This window comes from Pseudonaja textilis, chromosome 5, assembly GCF_049901715.1.
Source record: "Pseudonaja textilis isolate UNSWEBS1 chromosome 5, rPseTex1.2, whole genome shotgun sequence".
NCBI classification, from domain to species: domain Eukaryota; kingdom Metazoa; phylum Chordata; class Lepidosauria; order Squamata; family Elapidae; genus Pseudonaja; species Pseudonaja textilis.
The window spans coordinates 23985722-23999565 of NC_141994.1; the positions used below are offsets into that span (position 1 = coordinate 23985722).

A 13844-nucleotide genomic window follows, 5' to 3' on the forward strand; every position below is an offset into this window, starting at 1 on the left:
TATGAAACTGCCGTGGTGGCACAGTGGTTAGAACGCAGTATTGCAGGCTAATTCTGCTGACTGCCGACTGCATCAATTTAGCAGTTCAATTCTCATCAGTTCAAGGTTGGCTCAGCCTTCCATCCTTCCAAGGTTGGCAAAATGAGGACCCACATTGTTGGGGACAATACGCTGACTCTGTGAACCGCTTAGAAAAGGCTGTGAAGCACTATGAAGTGGTATAAAAGTCTAACTGCTATTGTGTTCTCTCTCCGTGTGTGTGCCTGTCTGTCTGTCTGTCTGTCTGTCTTTCTGTCTGTCTGTCTGTCTATTTATCTCAGGTTGATTCAGCCTTCCATCCTTCCGAGGTCAGTAAAATGAAGAGCCAGATAGTTGGGGGCAATAGGCTGACTCTGTAAACCATTTAGAGAGGGCTGTAAAGCACTGTGAAGCAGTATATAAGTCTAAGTGCTATCACTAGTGTTGCCATCTTAAGAGGCATCATCTCAGAGCATCCATCTTGCAGAACATTTGGACACAAGAATGACAGTTAAAATGTATTGTGATAACCTTATTGGTACTCCAATATCTATTTCTGAGTTGCACTTAGGAATATTGGTGGGATGGGAAGTATCAGGATCACATGTTAAATTCCAGCTAAGCTGATTTAAAGGGACGCAGTGGCTCAGCAGCTAAGACACTGAGCTTGTCAATCAGAAAGATTGGCAGTTCGAATCCCTAGCACTGCGTAATGGAGCGAGCTCCCGTTACTTGTCCCAGCTTCTGCCAACCTAGCAGTTCGAAAGCATGTAAAAAATGCAAGTAGAAAAATAAGGACTCTTTTGGTGGGAAGGAAACAGGGTTCCATGCGCCTTCGAAGGTGTTTAGTCATGCCGGCCACATGACCAGGGAGACGTCTTTGGACAGCGCTGGCTCTTTGGCTTTGTAACAGAGATGAGCACCGCCCCCTAAAGTCAGGAACATCTAGCACGTATGTGGAGGGGAACCTTTACCTTTACCATAAGCTGATTTATTGTTCATGCCTATACACATGAATAATCACTACATTGGTGCTAGATAAGAACAGAATTCAAGAGGGGTTGGATTTGGATCATTTGTGGCAACGTAACAATTCTAGGCTAAATCTTCTCTTGACTCCACTCCCCGTGATCTCTCCTATAGTATTACTGCAACATTTCAAGACAACTGAAGTTTGTGCTCAAATGGAATCTTTTGGAAAGACAACTCTTTTGACTCACCATCCCAGGCTCGTGGAAGACATCCCCTCGCAGATTTTCCCCAGGGCCACAGTGGCTGGTGTGGCCGTTGCACATGCAACTCCCGTGAACAACCATTTCATAAAGCGCATAGTAGTAGTTTCTCAGAAGACTCTGTTTCTTTTCTCCAAGTAAAGTATCTCCCAGCATGTGAAGCTTTGTGAAGTTGATTCTCAGATTTGTAAAAGCAACCAGCTCTGCGATGAAAATTTGGGGAAATGTGTAAAGTAGTTTAGCTCAAAATAATATCCATAATGGATATAATCCATATTATATCCACATATTTTTATAACAATGTCTCTAACAGTAGCTGATGAGGTAAAAAGACCTCATCCCTGACCTATCGAGCTCTTAACTCCTTCAGTTCGGTTTTTGTATAGTTCTTAATATTTTAACTTTGTGTTGTTTAATAATTTGTTTTATAACCTGTAAACCACCCAGAGTTATCTTGTAACCTTGGAGTTAATCTGTGCTGATCTGAGGGCTGTTGGAGAGTTGTTGGAGTCTTTTGGGGGCTGGTTGATTGTGTCTTTTGCATAGTCTATAGTAAAGGTTCCCCTCGCGCATATGTGCTAGTCGTTTCCGGCTCTAGGGGGCCGGGCCTCATCTCTGTTAAAAAGCCAAAGAACCAGCACTGTCCAAAGACATCTCCGTGGTCATGTGGCCGGCATGACTAAATGCCTTCGAAGGTGCACGGAACGCTGTTCTCTTCCCACCAAAGTGGTCCCTATTTTTTCTACTTGCATTTTTCACTGCTTTCGGATTGCTAGGTTGGCAGAAGCCGGGACAAGTAACGGGAGCTCAATCCCTTACACAGCGCTAGGGATTCGAACCGTTGAACTGCCGATCTTTCTGATCAACAAGCTCAGCGTCTTAGCCACTGAGCCACCACATCCCTCTATAGATGTTGTTAATGTGTATGTGTCTAGACCAAGAGAAAAAGACTCCAGAAATTCTCTGGCATTTAACTCCAAGGTTAATTCCAGACCAACAATCGAGTAAGCATTGTACCCCAATGAAGAAACTGCTAAAGAGCCATCAGTAAACAGCCCAACCAAAGAATCACTAAGACTGCCCCCATCCACACGGATAGGCAAGCCACCACAATATGAACTGACAGCAAACAGCACTCCTTACTAGCACCGATGATGTTACCTAGATTGGTCATGAAACGTCTGCAAGAAAATCACCAAACTCAGATCACACCAAAGACCCCATAGGTGTCTTCACCCTCCTCCTGCTCCTCCTCCTGCTCCTCCTGCTCTTCCCCCTGCTCCTCCTGCTGCTCCTCTTCCTCCTCCTGCTCCTGCTCCTCCTCCTCCTCCTGCTCTTCCTCCTGCTCCTCCTGCTACTGCTGTTCCTCCTCCTGCTCCTCTTCCTCCTCCTGCTCCTCCTCCTCCTGCTCCTCCTGCTCCTCCTGCTGTTGCTGCTCCTCCTGCTGCTCCTGCTCTTCCTCCTGCTCCTCCTGCTACTGCTGCTCCTCCTGCTGCTCCTCTTCCTCCTCCTGCTCCTCCTCCTCCTGCTCCTGCTCCTCCTGCTGTTGCTGCTCCTCCTGCTGCTCCTCTTCCTCCTCCTGCTCCTCCTCCTCCTGCTCTTCCTCCTGCTCCTCCTCCTCCTGTTCCTCCTCCTCCTCCTGCTCCTCCTCCTCCTCCTGCTGCTGCTGCTCTTCCTCCTGCTCCTTCTCCTGCTCCTCTTCCTCTTCCTCTACACAAAGCCCACCCCCTTCTAGCACTGATGATGTTACCTAGTTTGGTCATGAAATGTCAGCGAGAGAACAAGCAAGTTCAGAGTGCACCAAGGGCCCTTCACCCTGTTAACAGTTGTGTTCTACCCCTGAGTTATCAAAAGAATCAAAGCAAAAAAGAATTGGTAAAGGACCGTTCAAATCCCAACTATTCCTACCTTGGATGTACGGACCATAAGAATTTTCTATTTCAAATCTGGGATCCAGGACTTTGAAAATAACCTGTCAAAATCCCCCAAAAATATTTATAAGGATAAGTGCAGGGAAGGAAAACATTCAGTCCTTGCCAATACGACAATAATTCCTGTTGTTCAGTGAGACGTTTGTTAAGTGAGTTTTGCCCCCATCTTATGACATTTCTTGCCACGGTCATTAAGTGAATCTCCTGCAGTTGATAAGTTAGTAACAACTGTTAAGTGAACCTGGCTTCCCCATTGACTTTGCTTGTCAGAAGGTTGCAAAAGGGGATCAACCGTCATAAATAGGAGTCAGTTGCCAAGCACCTGAATTTTAATCACATGAGTGCAGTGGCCATAATTGTGAAAAACGGTCATAAATCTCTTTTTCCAGTGCCGTTGTAAATTCAAACAGTCACTAAGCAAACTGTTGTAAGTCGAGGACTACCTGTACTTTAACTACAGAATGAACCATAAAAACTCTCTGGCAGCTTTCTGACTTCAAGGCAATTTGAACACTATTGTACATCATTGTTATATGTAGAAATTATATATTGTGAGTTACTCCTGAGAAAATGAAGAACAGAAGAGATTCCATGTTTATCCGAAATATGACCTATGAAATTATTATTGGACAGTGATGTAACTGTATTTAACAAACATATTATGTTTTGTAACATGTTATATTTTGAAAGTAAAATGTCATGTTCTTGGCTGGGGTGACGGTTTGTAATCTTGGCTTAAGGATTAATGTCAGAGATTTTAAGTCATTCTGACCCAACAGAAACCTGTTAATGATCCATTGTGCTTCGATGGACATAACAGGAAGAAGCCATGAGAATGAAGATAGTTTCCAAAGACAAGGAAACAGGTGTTTTGCTATGGGTGTGGCGTAGGAAGATACGTAGCTTGGATAGATTGTGAACCCAGGAAGGGGCAGAGACTGCATATTTCAACCTGTATATAAACCCCAGCCCTCCTGGGAACCATGTCTTCTGCCATGAGCAGAATTCCCTTTGGCAAAAGCTTAATAATGAAGCTCTTGTTCACTGTCTCTGGTTGTTTTTGTGATTATTATCACAATCATGGACATTTGTAATTGTACCGAGAATCCAAATCAATCAAGTGAAATCAGATACATACTTCCCCTTCGGTTGATGGTTCGATATCTGAATATTTGGAGTCACACACGAGGTCTCCAACCTCTTTGGGTGGCCTTGAAGGAATGTCCGGAAAAGAAGCAGTACAGTTTTGTGCGAAATATCGATAGGCCTTCCAGGTTTGACCGTAATCTGCAGAACGCTCCACCAACATGGCGGCGGGACGAAAAGTCTATAAGAGAAATACACACCTTCAGATTGGTATGACTTTATGCTATGAACACTTAAGCATCTGAGACCAGGGATGGGCTTCAAAAATTTTAGCAATGGGTTCTCTGCCCGGTTGCTGGCTGGGCGTGGCCATGGTGGGTGTGGCCTAGTCGGCCTCCTGCACCATGGTGGTGGGGGCTCTTTTTGCCCTCCCCAGGCTCCGGAGGCTTTCCTTGAGCCTCTGGGAAGGCAAAAATGGCCTCTCCAGATTCTAGAGGCTCTCTGGAAGCCAGAAACAGGCCCATTTCCAGCCTTCCTGAACTTATGGGAGGCCCATTTTTTTGCCCTCCCCTACCTGCATCCCATGGATGTGGCTTTGCTTGTTTGCGCGGTCTGCTTGCTGGCATGCTCCGACCTGTCGTGGCCTGCCAGCGGCCAGCAGAGCTGGCGGCAGATTTGGACAGTGAGGAAGTTGGGGAGGAATCCTGGATTCTGGGGAATGTTCTGACAAGGGCTCTGCGTTGGAGGCAGAGATGGAGCCAGGGCCGTCCGATAATTATCAGCTGCCTTTGGAGTCAGAGTTCAGTGGGGCAGAAGAAGAGCTGGAGCCTGCTCCCAGTGTGCACATGCGCAGAGCTACCAGAAGAAGGGAACAGCTAAGGAACAGGGTTTGACTGGGAAGTAAAGCCACAGATGGATGGTGAACGGCATAGGGAATAAACAGGAGCGAAAGAGGAGTGGTGTCTTGCAGGAGACAATTAGTTCATTAAATTAGGGTGAAGATCTGTTCCTGATTCCTTGCCAAGTATTGTCTGCTACAGACAATAGCTTTTGGAAGATATCGGCTTGGCAACTCTCCAAGCCTGATAAAGGTCTGTAGTTGTGAAATCTTTTGAAAGACTGTTGGCCGGGACTTTGCTGGAGAGGAATTCCCTCTAACTTAAATAAAAAGGGGTTCTATCGGGACAAGGAGTTGGCTTCATGCTTTTGGGATGCCTAGGTCAGAACAGGACTGGGTGTTGGGGACTCCATGACTTAAGCCATCAGTAGAATGCAAGCAATCTGTGCATTCCTGCTCAAACACATACTGCAAATCTCTCCTGTTTTACCTGTGGCTACAGACAAGCCTTAACCAGATTTAAATCAGATTTAAAAGCTGAGGAGACGATACGCCTCATTGAATTGTTGCTATAAACATTAGCTGAAGCATGAACAGTTTATGCGGAACCGTTGCAGATCTTGGCATCGGGAAGTCAGGCTAAAGTGCCCATTTTGAAATCCTAAATAGGCTGAATTTAGGAACTCTTAAATATGAAAAAAATGCTGAAAGGGGTAAATCCCCCCCCCTTTTTTGCTAAGCATAAAAAAAGTGCATATCTTTTTTTTTCTTTTGCAAAAGGTAAATTGCCTTCCAGGTGATCGTGGATCCTAGTCAACAGCAGCTAAGTAATTCTGAGATGCACAATGTTGATTCTAAACAAGATAAAAGCAGGCATTGCCTGAACAATGTTTGGAATACTCTACCTGACTCTGTGGTTTCTTCCCCAAACCCCAAAAACTTTAACCATAGACTGTCTACTATTGACCTCACCCTTTTCCTAAGAGGTCTGTAGGGGGCATGCATAAGCGCACCAACGTGCCTACTGTCCCTGTCCTATTGTTTCTTTTTATTTTTCTTATATGTATCCATTTCATGTATTCATAACTATGTTTATACTTATGCCTATTATCTTGTAAGCAATTGACAAATCAAATCAAATAAATAAAAATAAATAAATTAAATACTCTAAATAATTACCAGGAGATTAAATAATGTAAATAGTGTATTTTTGGTACCTTGAAAATCAGAATAAGATGACTGAACTGAAAGATGTTTTCCAAGTCCAGCTGAATACTGACATGGTCAACACCTGCAAATTAATAAGCCAGATGCAGGTCATAGGAAAATGAACAAAAAGTAAGAAAATATTTATTGTCTTTCTGATGAATCAATTGCATTTAGGGTTTATCCTATAGAAACCACTTCAACGATATGTTTTGTTTTCAAAAGAAAATGGCCAGAGGATTGACATTTTGTGGTACCTCTGAGGTTCATTTTCTTAACTAACTCAATTTGATGGCTTATGTTTCCAACTCTCAAACAATTTTGATAATTATCTTGATTATTATCAGAATGATCACAATTATTTTACAAGGAATGCCCCCCCCACACACACACACACAATGTGCAAGGCTTACAAAGCACAAATTCTTATTCTATCTGATTCCATTCATTTTAGATCATAATAAATGGATGTATTAGTGGTATAAAAATTGCAAACATTCAAATGTATAATTTATTGATCCTGTTTTTTTTTCCTTCTTGCATTTCTCCAACTTAATTAATGGGCTAGTGTCATTTTAGCATCTTAAAATATTTAAATCTTTAGCATCCAGGTATTTCACATCTGAAATACTGCATCCAGTTTTGGTCACCACATTATTAAAAAAGATGTTGAGTCTCTGGAAAGAGTGCAGAGAAGAGCAACCAAGATGATTAAGAGCTTGGAGACTAAAACATATAAAGAACGATTGTTGGAATTGGGTATGGCCAGTCTAGAGAGAAGAAGGACTGGGGGGCATGACAGATTTGCTCCAGAATCTAAGGGGCTCACAGAAAGAAGAGATGGATCAACCTATTATCCAAAGCACCTGAAGGAAGGACAAGAAACAATGGATAGAAACCTAAACAAGGAGAGAACTAACCTAGAATTAAGGAGAAACTTCCTAACAGTAAGAATAATTAATCACTGGAGCAGCTTGCCTTCAGAAGTTGTGGATGTTCCATCACTGGAGGCTTTTAAGAAAAGACTGGACAACCACTTCTCTGGAATGGTATACTCTCTCCTGTTTGAATAGAGGGGTTGGACTAGAAGACCTCCAAGGCCCCTTCCAACTCTATTATTCTGTTAAATAGAAGATATTCAATGATGCTGCAAATAATTGAAATCTCCTATCATTCCAAATGTGACAGCTATTGCAGGAAATGGCTGTCCCTCTGCTTGATGTTAGGCACCGAGCCATCAATTGGTTTCGTTGGATAATTTTAGAACCTGATTTTGCTACCAACAAGTATTAACCTTTCTGGCCAAATACCATCCAGAGACAAGGATCTGCCACTTTGCTCGTGAAATGGTCAGATGGAAGTTGGACAAATAAACAGCAGAAGCAAACTGGCTAAAAGTAATAAAACCGACCGAAGCCAACTCACCGTTTTCAGATTGCCACCATTTCTTCTGGTCGCGTTCCAAACGGGTGACCACGTTTTCAATGGAGTGGCTGTTGGTTTGGAAAAGTGGGTGGTAGGGGTGCCTGGAATCACAGGTGAAGCATTTCTTCGTATCCTAAGAAAGGGCAGACACAAATTTTCTCTTTGATCTTATTTGGGGTGTTCAGTGGTGATGATTTCTTAGTAGATCAATGCAGTGGTGGGATTCAAACAAAATTACTACCAGTTCTGTGGGTGTGGCTTGGTGGGCATGGCAGGGGAAAGATACTGTAAAATTCCCATTCCCTCCCCACCCCACTAACCTGCTTTCCAGCTCCATTCTCCTGTGCAGGGCAACCAAAGAAGACCTAGCTGATCAGCTGGGACTCAACAGGAGGCAGAGAATAGATGGGGGTGGGGCTAGTCAGACGTGGTATTTGCCGGTTCTACAAACCAGGGGGTCACCAACCTTTTGGACCTCAGGGACCACCAAACTCATAATTTTAAATCCCACGGAGCAGAGACCCTGGGAAAATCCCCAAAAAGGTCTGCAGGAAAATTCCTCACCCCATTTTCCTACCAATCATTTCGTTCTCTTTTTGGGATTGCAGGATACTGTCTCCAGTTCTGTTCTCAAGGGGAGAGAGACTTTTGGCTTCATGCAAGGAAAGCAGCAGAAGCAGCAGAAGTCTTTCTTTCTCTCCCCCAGACTCCACCAGAAATGAGTCTTTGTGAGACTTGTCGTGCCGGCACAGCCTTTTGGAGCAGGAGGCCTTGCAGGTCCCAAAGACTCATTTCTGGTGGAGTTTGGCAGAGAGAAAGAAAAACTTTTGCTGCTTTCCTTGCGTGCAGCCAAAAGCAGCAGAACAAAGAAGCAGAAAGAAACAGCCCAGTGGCCAGGCAAGGAGCATGGGGTGAGTGGGGCAAGTTCCCCTCTCCGCCCTTTCTCCACTTCCCTCACTACCTCATGTTGTTCGCAATGCAAGCGACGCAAGCCTTGTGTTCCCATGGGCCATGTAGGTGGCGCAGCCTTGTGTTCCCATGCAGCCTGGATTAATTGCTTTGTGGGGTGCTTTGGGGGTGACATTTTCCTGCAGACCACCAAAATTTTCTCGTGGATCACCATTGCTCCCCCGGCTCACTGCTTGGTGACCATTGCTCCAAACTACTTAAAATTTCCGTGACTGGTTCTCCAGAACTGGTCAGAACCTGCTGAATACCGTATATGGACTAACGGATTTCAAACCCCCCTTGCATAAACCACTCTGCAAGCGCCAGAGACCAAGAAGGAAGATGAGCTGACAGAAAAGTTTATTTGTACACGCCCTGTGCTTTTCACACTTCCCTGCTTCATTGCTCTCAGAAGTGAGAAGGGAACAATGGCCTCATTCTCGGGATTTGATGGAGATGAAAGATAATTTCACCTCACAATCCTAAGCCTCCTGTGTCTGACTCTGTCTGTTCTCTTTCCTGAAAAGTCTATCCTCTTTCCAGGAAATCTCACCAAGGAGAGAGAAAGCAGAATTAACTCCATAATATAAAGGCCACATGATTTGGGAACAGCCAACTGAAGCAACTAAGAATTACAGATTAACAGAATTGGGACCTTGTAGATCATCTAGTCAACTCCCTGCCCCAGCCAAACTTAACCGCATCGCGCATGTGCACACCTCCCAGCTGATTTTTGGCCCGTTTGAGGCCATTTCTGCCCTCCTGGAGGCTTGAGGGAAGCCTCTCCAGCCTCAGGAAGCCAAAAAATGGGCCTTCCGGAAATACCAGAAGTGCCGAAATGGGCCTGTTTTCAGCCTCCCAAGGCTGCAGAGGTTTCCCTCGAGCCTCCAGGAGGGCAAAAATGGCCTCCTCTGGGCTCCAGAGGCTCTCTTGAGGCTGAAAACGGGCACTTCCCGCATTTCCGGAATGCTTGTTTTTCGGCCTCCCGAGGCTGCAGAGGCTTCCCTCGAGCCTCCAGGAGGGTGAAAAATGCCTCAAACAGGCCGAAAATCAGCTGGGAGGCACGCACATGCACAGTGCAGAGTGGGGGTGTTGCACATGCATGTGCAGGGGGGGCGTGGCACATTGCATTGTGGGTGCCAGCATGTACACTTTCGATACACCACAACAAAAAGGTTCGCCATCACTGGAATAGGAATTTGTCCCTGCGGTAGAAGCTCACAGTGTTCTGATCTCTCTCTTTTCTTCTTCATCTTTTCTCTCTCTGCCTTTCTGGAAGGGTGAAAAGTTGACAGTGATGACAAATGTCTGAATGCAAGACAGAACTAAGAAGCAGCTTAGGTCAGGCAGAGTTTAAAGAACAGAAATTCTTTTATGGCAAATTCAAAGTATCTCTGATTGATGAATGTAATGTTTTGGCAATTCAGCAAATGGATTCCTTAGGGACAAAGGAGTAGAAAACTGTTTAAGAAGTTCAGGCTTGCGAAATATTTCTTAAGTAATTTCTGATTTATGAATAAAGCTCCGATTTAGAGATTAGCGTTCTTACGATTGACTAATCCTTAGAATTAGGCCTTATGATGGGGTAAGGATTTTATTCAGTGGTGGGATTCAAAAAAATTTTACTACCAGTTCTGTGGGCATGGATAGGTGGGCATGGCCATGTGACTGGGTGGGTGTGGCTTTTTTATTTTGGACCCTTCTACACCCCATTTTGGGACCTTCCTGGCCTCAGAAGAGCCTTTTTGCTCCCAGATGTTTCTCCTCTCTTCCAAGAAGCTTCTTCAGCTCTCTGAAGAAACTTCTTGGATGAGAAGTGAAACGTCTTCAAAGAAAAACCAGAAAGTCCAGTTGCCTCTTGAAAAAGCACCTTTGGGACAACCAATGGAACAATTTGTGGCTGCTCCATCACTAGAGGTTTTGAAGAAGAGATTAGACAACCATTTGTTCAAAATAGTATAGTGTCTCCTGCTTGAGCAGAGAGTTGGACTAGAACTGTGATGGCGAACCTATGGCCAAATGCCCAGAGCCATTTGTACCAGCACTTGACCTGCAGGCAAACATATCTCACTGAGTATGCACGTGCCTCACAGCTGATTTTCGGTTGGTTTGAGGTCTTTTTCGGCCTCCCAAAGGCATGAGGAAGGCTTCTGCAGGCTTTGCAGGCCGAAAACTAGCCCCGTTTTGTCACTTCCTGTTTTTCCGAAAATACCAGAAGTGATGAAATGGGGCTAGTTTTTGGCCTGCAAAGCCTGCAGAAGCCTTCCTCAAGCCTTTGGGAGGCCAAAAAAGGCCTCAAACTAGCCAAAAATCAGCTGTGAGGCACAGGGCAGGTAAGGGGGTGGGTGGGTGGGGATTATGCGTGCATGCGTAGGGGGCCTGGGGGGGGCATGCATTGCCTTCTGGGTGCTGGCACGCGAGCGCAAGCATGCAAGCACAAGCACAATTTTTGGCACAGGAGCCCAAAACGGTTAGCCACCACTGGACTAGAAGATCTCCAAGGAGGTCCTTTCTAACCCTATTATTTTATGTTCTACGGTTTTCTTCTGCTGCTTAGCCTTGAAAATATGGGATCAAATTTCAGACAGAAGGAAATGGATGACAAATTCGGGATGCCTACAATGTGTGTATCTTCTTGGCATTACGATAAACTTTATGATAAACATTACGATAAATTACGATAAGCTCACCTCAAGGTATCCCACAATGCAATACTTCTGAGGGCCATACAATCCACATGTAGATGAAGCTGTCAACTTTTGGCTGCGTCCCACAAGCAGATCTCCGACTGATGGGTGACAAGCTCCCAGCTGACAGCTATTCTGACTGCTCAGAAAGTCTGGGAGTGATACTGGACACAAAATAAAGAGGAAACATGGCATCAACTGTCCAGCTGGCAAATCCAAAAAGAAAAAAAAAAAGAAAGAAATTCCAGGGACATTATTTTTTCTACCAAGAGTATAACCAGTGGTGGGATTCCAAATTTTTTCCCACCAGTTCTATGAGAGAAGCATGCGCAACATTCATGTCAGAGTATAATCATGAACTGGAATAGAGCATGGTAACAAGGTCTGCCAATGAATAGGCATAGCAACTGAGTCAGCCAATGAGGACTGTTTGGAAACTGAAACTGAAGAAGTAGCCTAGGCGTGGCTCTATATTAAGCTCTGAAGCTATGTTAAGCTCTGAGTCTGTCTATTGAAAATGAAACTGCTTCTCTCCTCTGGTGCGTGTCTTGCTTGCTTGCTGAAAACTAGAGCTCTGCTCTGAACCTGTAACTTGTCTGCTTCTGTTTGAGCTTGCTCCATGTTGGAGAAATTTACAACTGGTATTGTAAAATGAAGATGAAGAAGAACAGCAGGAAGAAGAAGGAGGAGAAAGCGGAGGAAGAGGAGGAGACAAAGAAGAAGAACAGGAAGAAGGAGGAGCAGGAAGAGGAGGAGGAGGAGGAGAAAATAATAATAAAAGAATAAACAAATAGAAAATCTAGCAAAAAGCCCACCCAATCCTGGCACCCAAAACACAAGTCCAGCCAAAACTCCAGGTGTGACTGCACCCACACAGTTTTCTTCCCAAGGCTACAGGACTGTCTTGTTTTTGCCTTTGCTCATTTCATTTTGTTGTTTTGCTTCCCAGTCTATCCAAGAGCTTGGCATTGCGTGCGTGTTTTCCACCCACTCATTCTGCTCACTTAAGCTCTGAGCCAGGTTGGTTGATGCCTCTTGTGGAGTTCACAAAGAAATTTCTTGGATGAGAAGCAAAACGTTTTCAAGGAGAACAAGAACCCAGAAAAGTCCAGTTGCTTTTTGGAAAAGCACCTTTGGGACAACCCTTCTTCATATACTGTATATGCAAACCAAAATTCTGGGCTGTCAGATTTCAGCATGAAACTCTGAAGAAATGTTTGGGTGAAATTAAAAAGTTGATTAAAAGTATTTCACTATTACTCCAAATAATAAGAACCAAGCTTTATGGAAAACATAGGCCTATTCCCAAAGTCCTAGACCAGGGGTCCCCAAACTTGGCAACTTTAAGACTTGTGGACTTCAACTCCCAGAATTCTCCAGCCAGCTGGCTGGAGAATTCTGGGAGTTGAAGTCCACAAGTCTTAAAGTTGCCAAGTTTGGAAAACTCTGTCCTAGACCTACAAATATGAACAGGCATTTGGAGTTGTGATCCAATGTATGTCTTTTAATAAAATCTGTGGGTCCGAAGTTGTGCTGCTAGAACGCTGCTGATTTTTTTCTGTCATCATAGATTAACTCAACTCTTACAATGAGTTAGAGAAGCAACATAGCATAGGGAAGGTGTGTAGTGAAAGATGTAGATCTGGCTAGATCTCAGCTAGGCTCGTACCAGGTTTGCTAGCTCAGGTATTCATAGTATAAACTGGTAGTAGACAGGGGTGGGATTCAATTTTTTTAACAACCAGTTCTGTGGTTGTGGCTTAGTTGGTGGGCGTGGCTTGGTGGTCATGTGATTGGGTGGATGTGGCTTGGTGGTCATGTTATTGGCTGGGCGTGGACAACTCAATATCACTCACATTGAGGCACACTTCTCTTTGCCTGGCCTCTCATGACTGTGGGAATGCTGCAACAGTCGTAAGTGTGGAAAATGGTCATAACTCACTTTTTTCAGTGCCATTGTAACTTTGAATGGTCACTCCACACAAGCAAAGTACCACCAGCAAAGGAGGGGAAAAAACTCCAGAGAAGTTCCTGAGACAGGAAGTCTAGTCCTGCCAAGAATGTAATAAGGGTTAAAGGAGAGGCAGTTTCTGTAAGCAACACCAGAATGTTTCCTTCCTGCCTTCCTGACAGGATTAGGCCCGTAATTTCTTCTAACAACCGGTTCTCCAAACTGCTTAGAATGTTAACAACCGGTTCTACCGAATAGGTGCGAACTGGTAGAATCCCACCCCTGAGCTCAGGTATTCATAGTATAAACTGGTAGTAGAGTAGAGTAGCAAAAATAAACGATATGGAATATGTTTGGACATATTCTAAGGTTGTTGAACTTACCAAAATTCAGAAGAGTTACCAATGGAAACCACATCATGTAGATATATATGGGGATGATCACTTCAATATGAGCTAGCCGTGTGCAGCAGTAGCCAAAAAAGCAAATACAATCCTGCGCTATATAAACAGTGCCATAGAA

General features: G+C 44.4%; 1 protein-coding gene across 1 annotated transcript in view; it reads right to left on the reverse strand.

Moving 5' to 3' along the window:
- The window catches only part of LAMB4 (laminin subunit beta 4), a 58310-nt gene extending 45944 nt beyond the window's left edge, over window positions 1-12366 (reverse strand). Inside the window, 7 exon segments of the mRNA XM_087935516.1 lie at window positions 1239-1453; window positions 3159-3222; window positions 4320-4508; window positions 6323-6396; window positions 7737-7869; window positions 11375-11535; window positions 12363-12366. Of these exon segments, the coding sequence (XP_087791642.1) occupies window positions 1239-1453; window positions 3159-3222; window positions 4320-4508; window positions 6323-6396; window positions 7737-7869; window positions 11375-11535; window positions 12363-12366 (840 nt within the window).
- Window positions 12367-13844: the final 1478 nt, after the last annotated feature.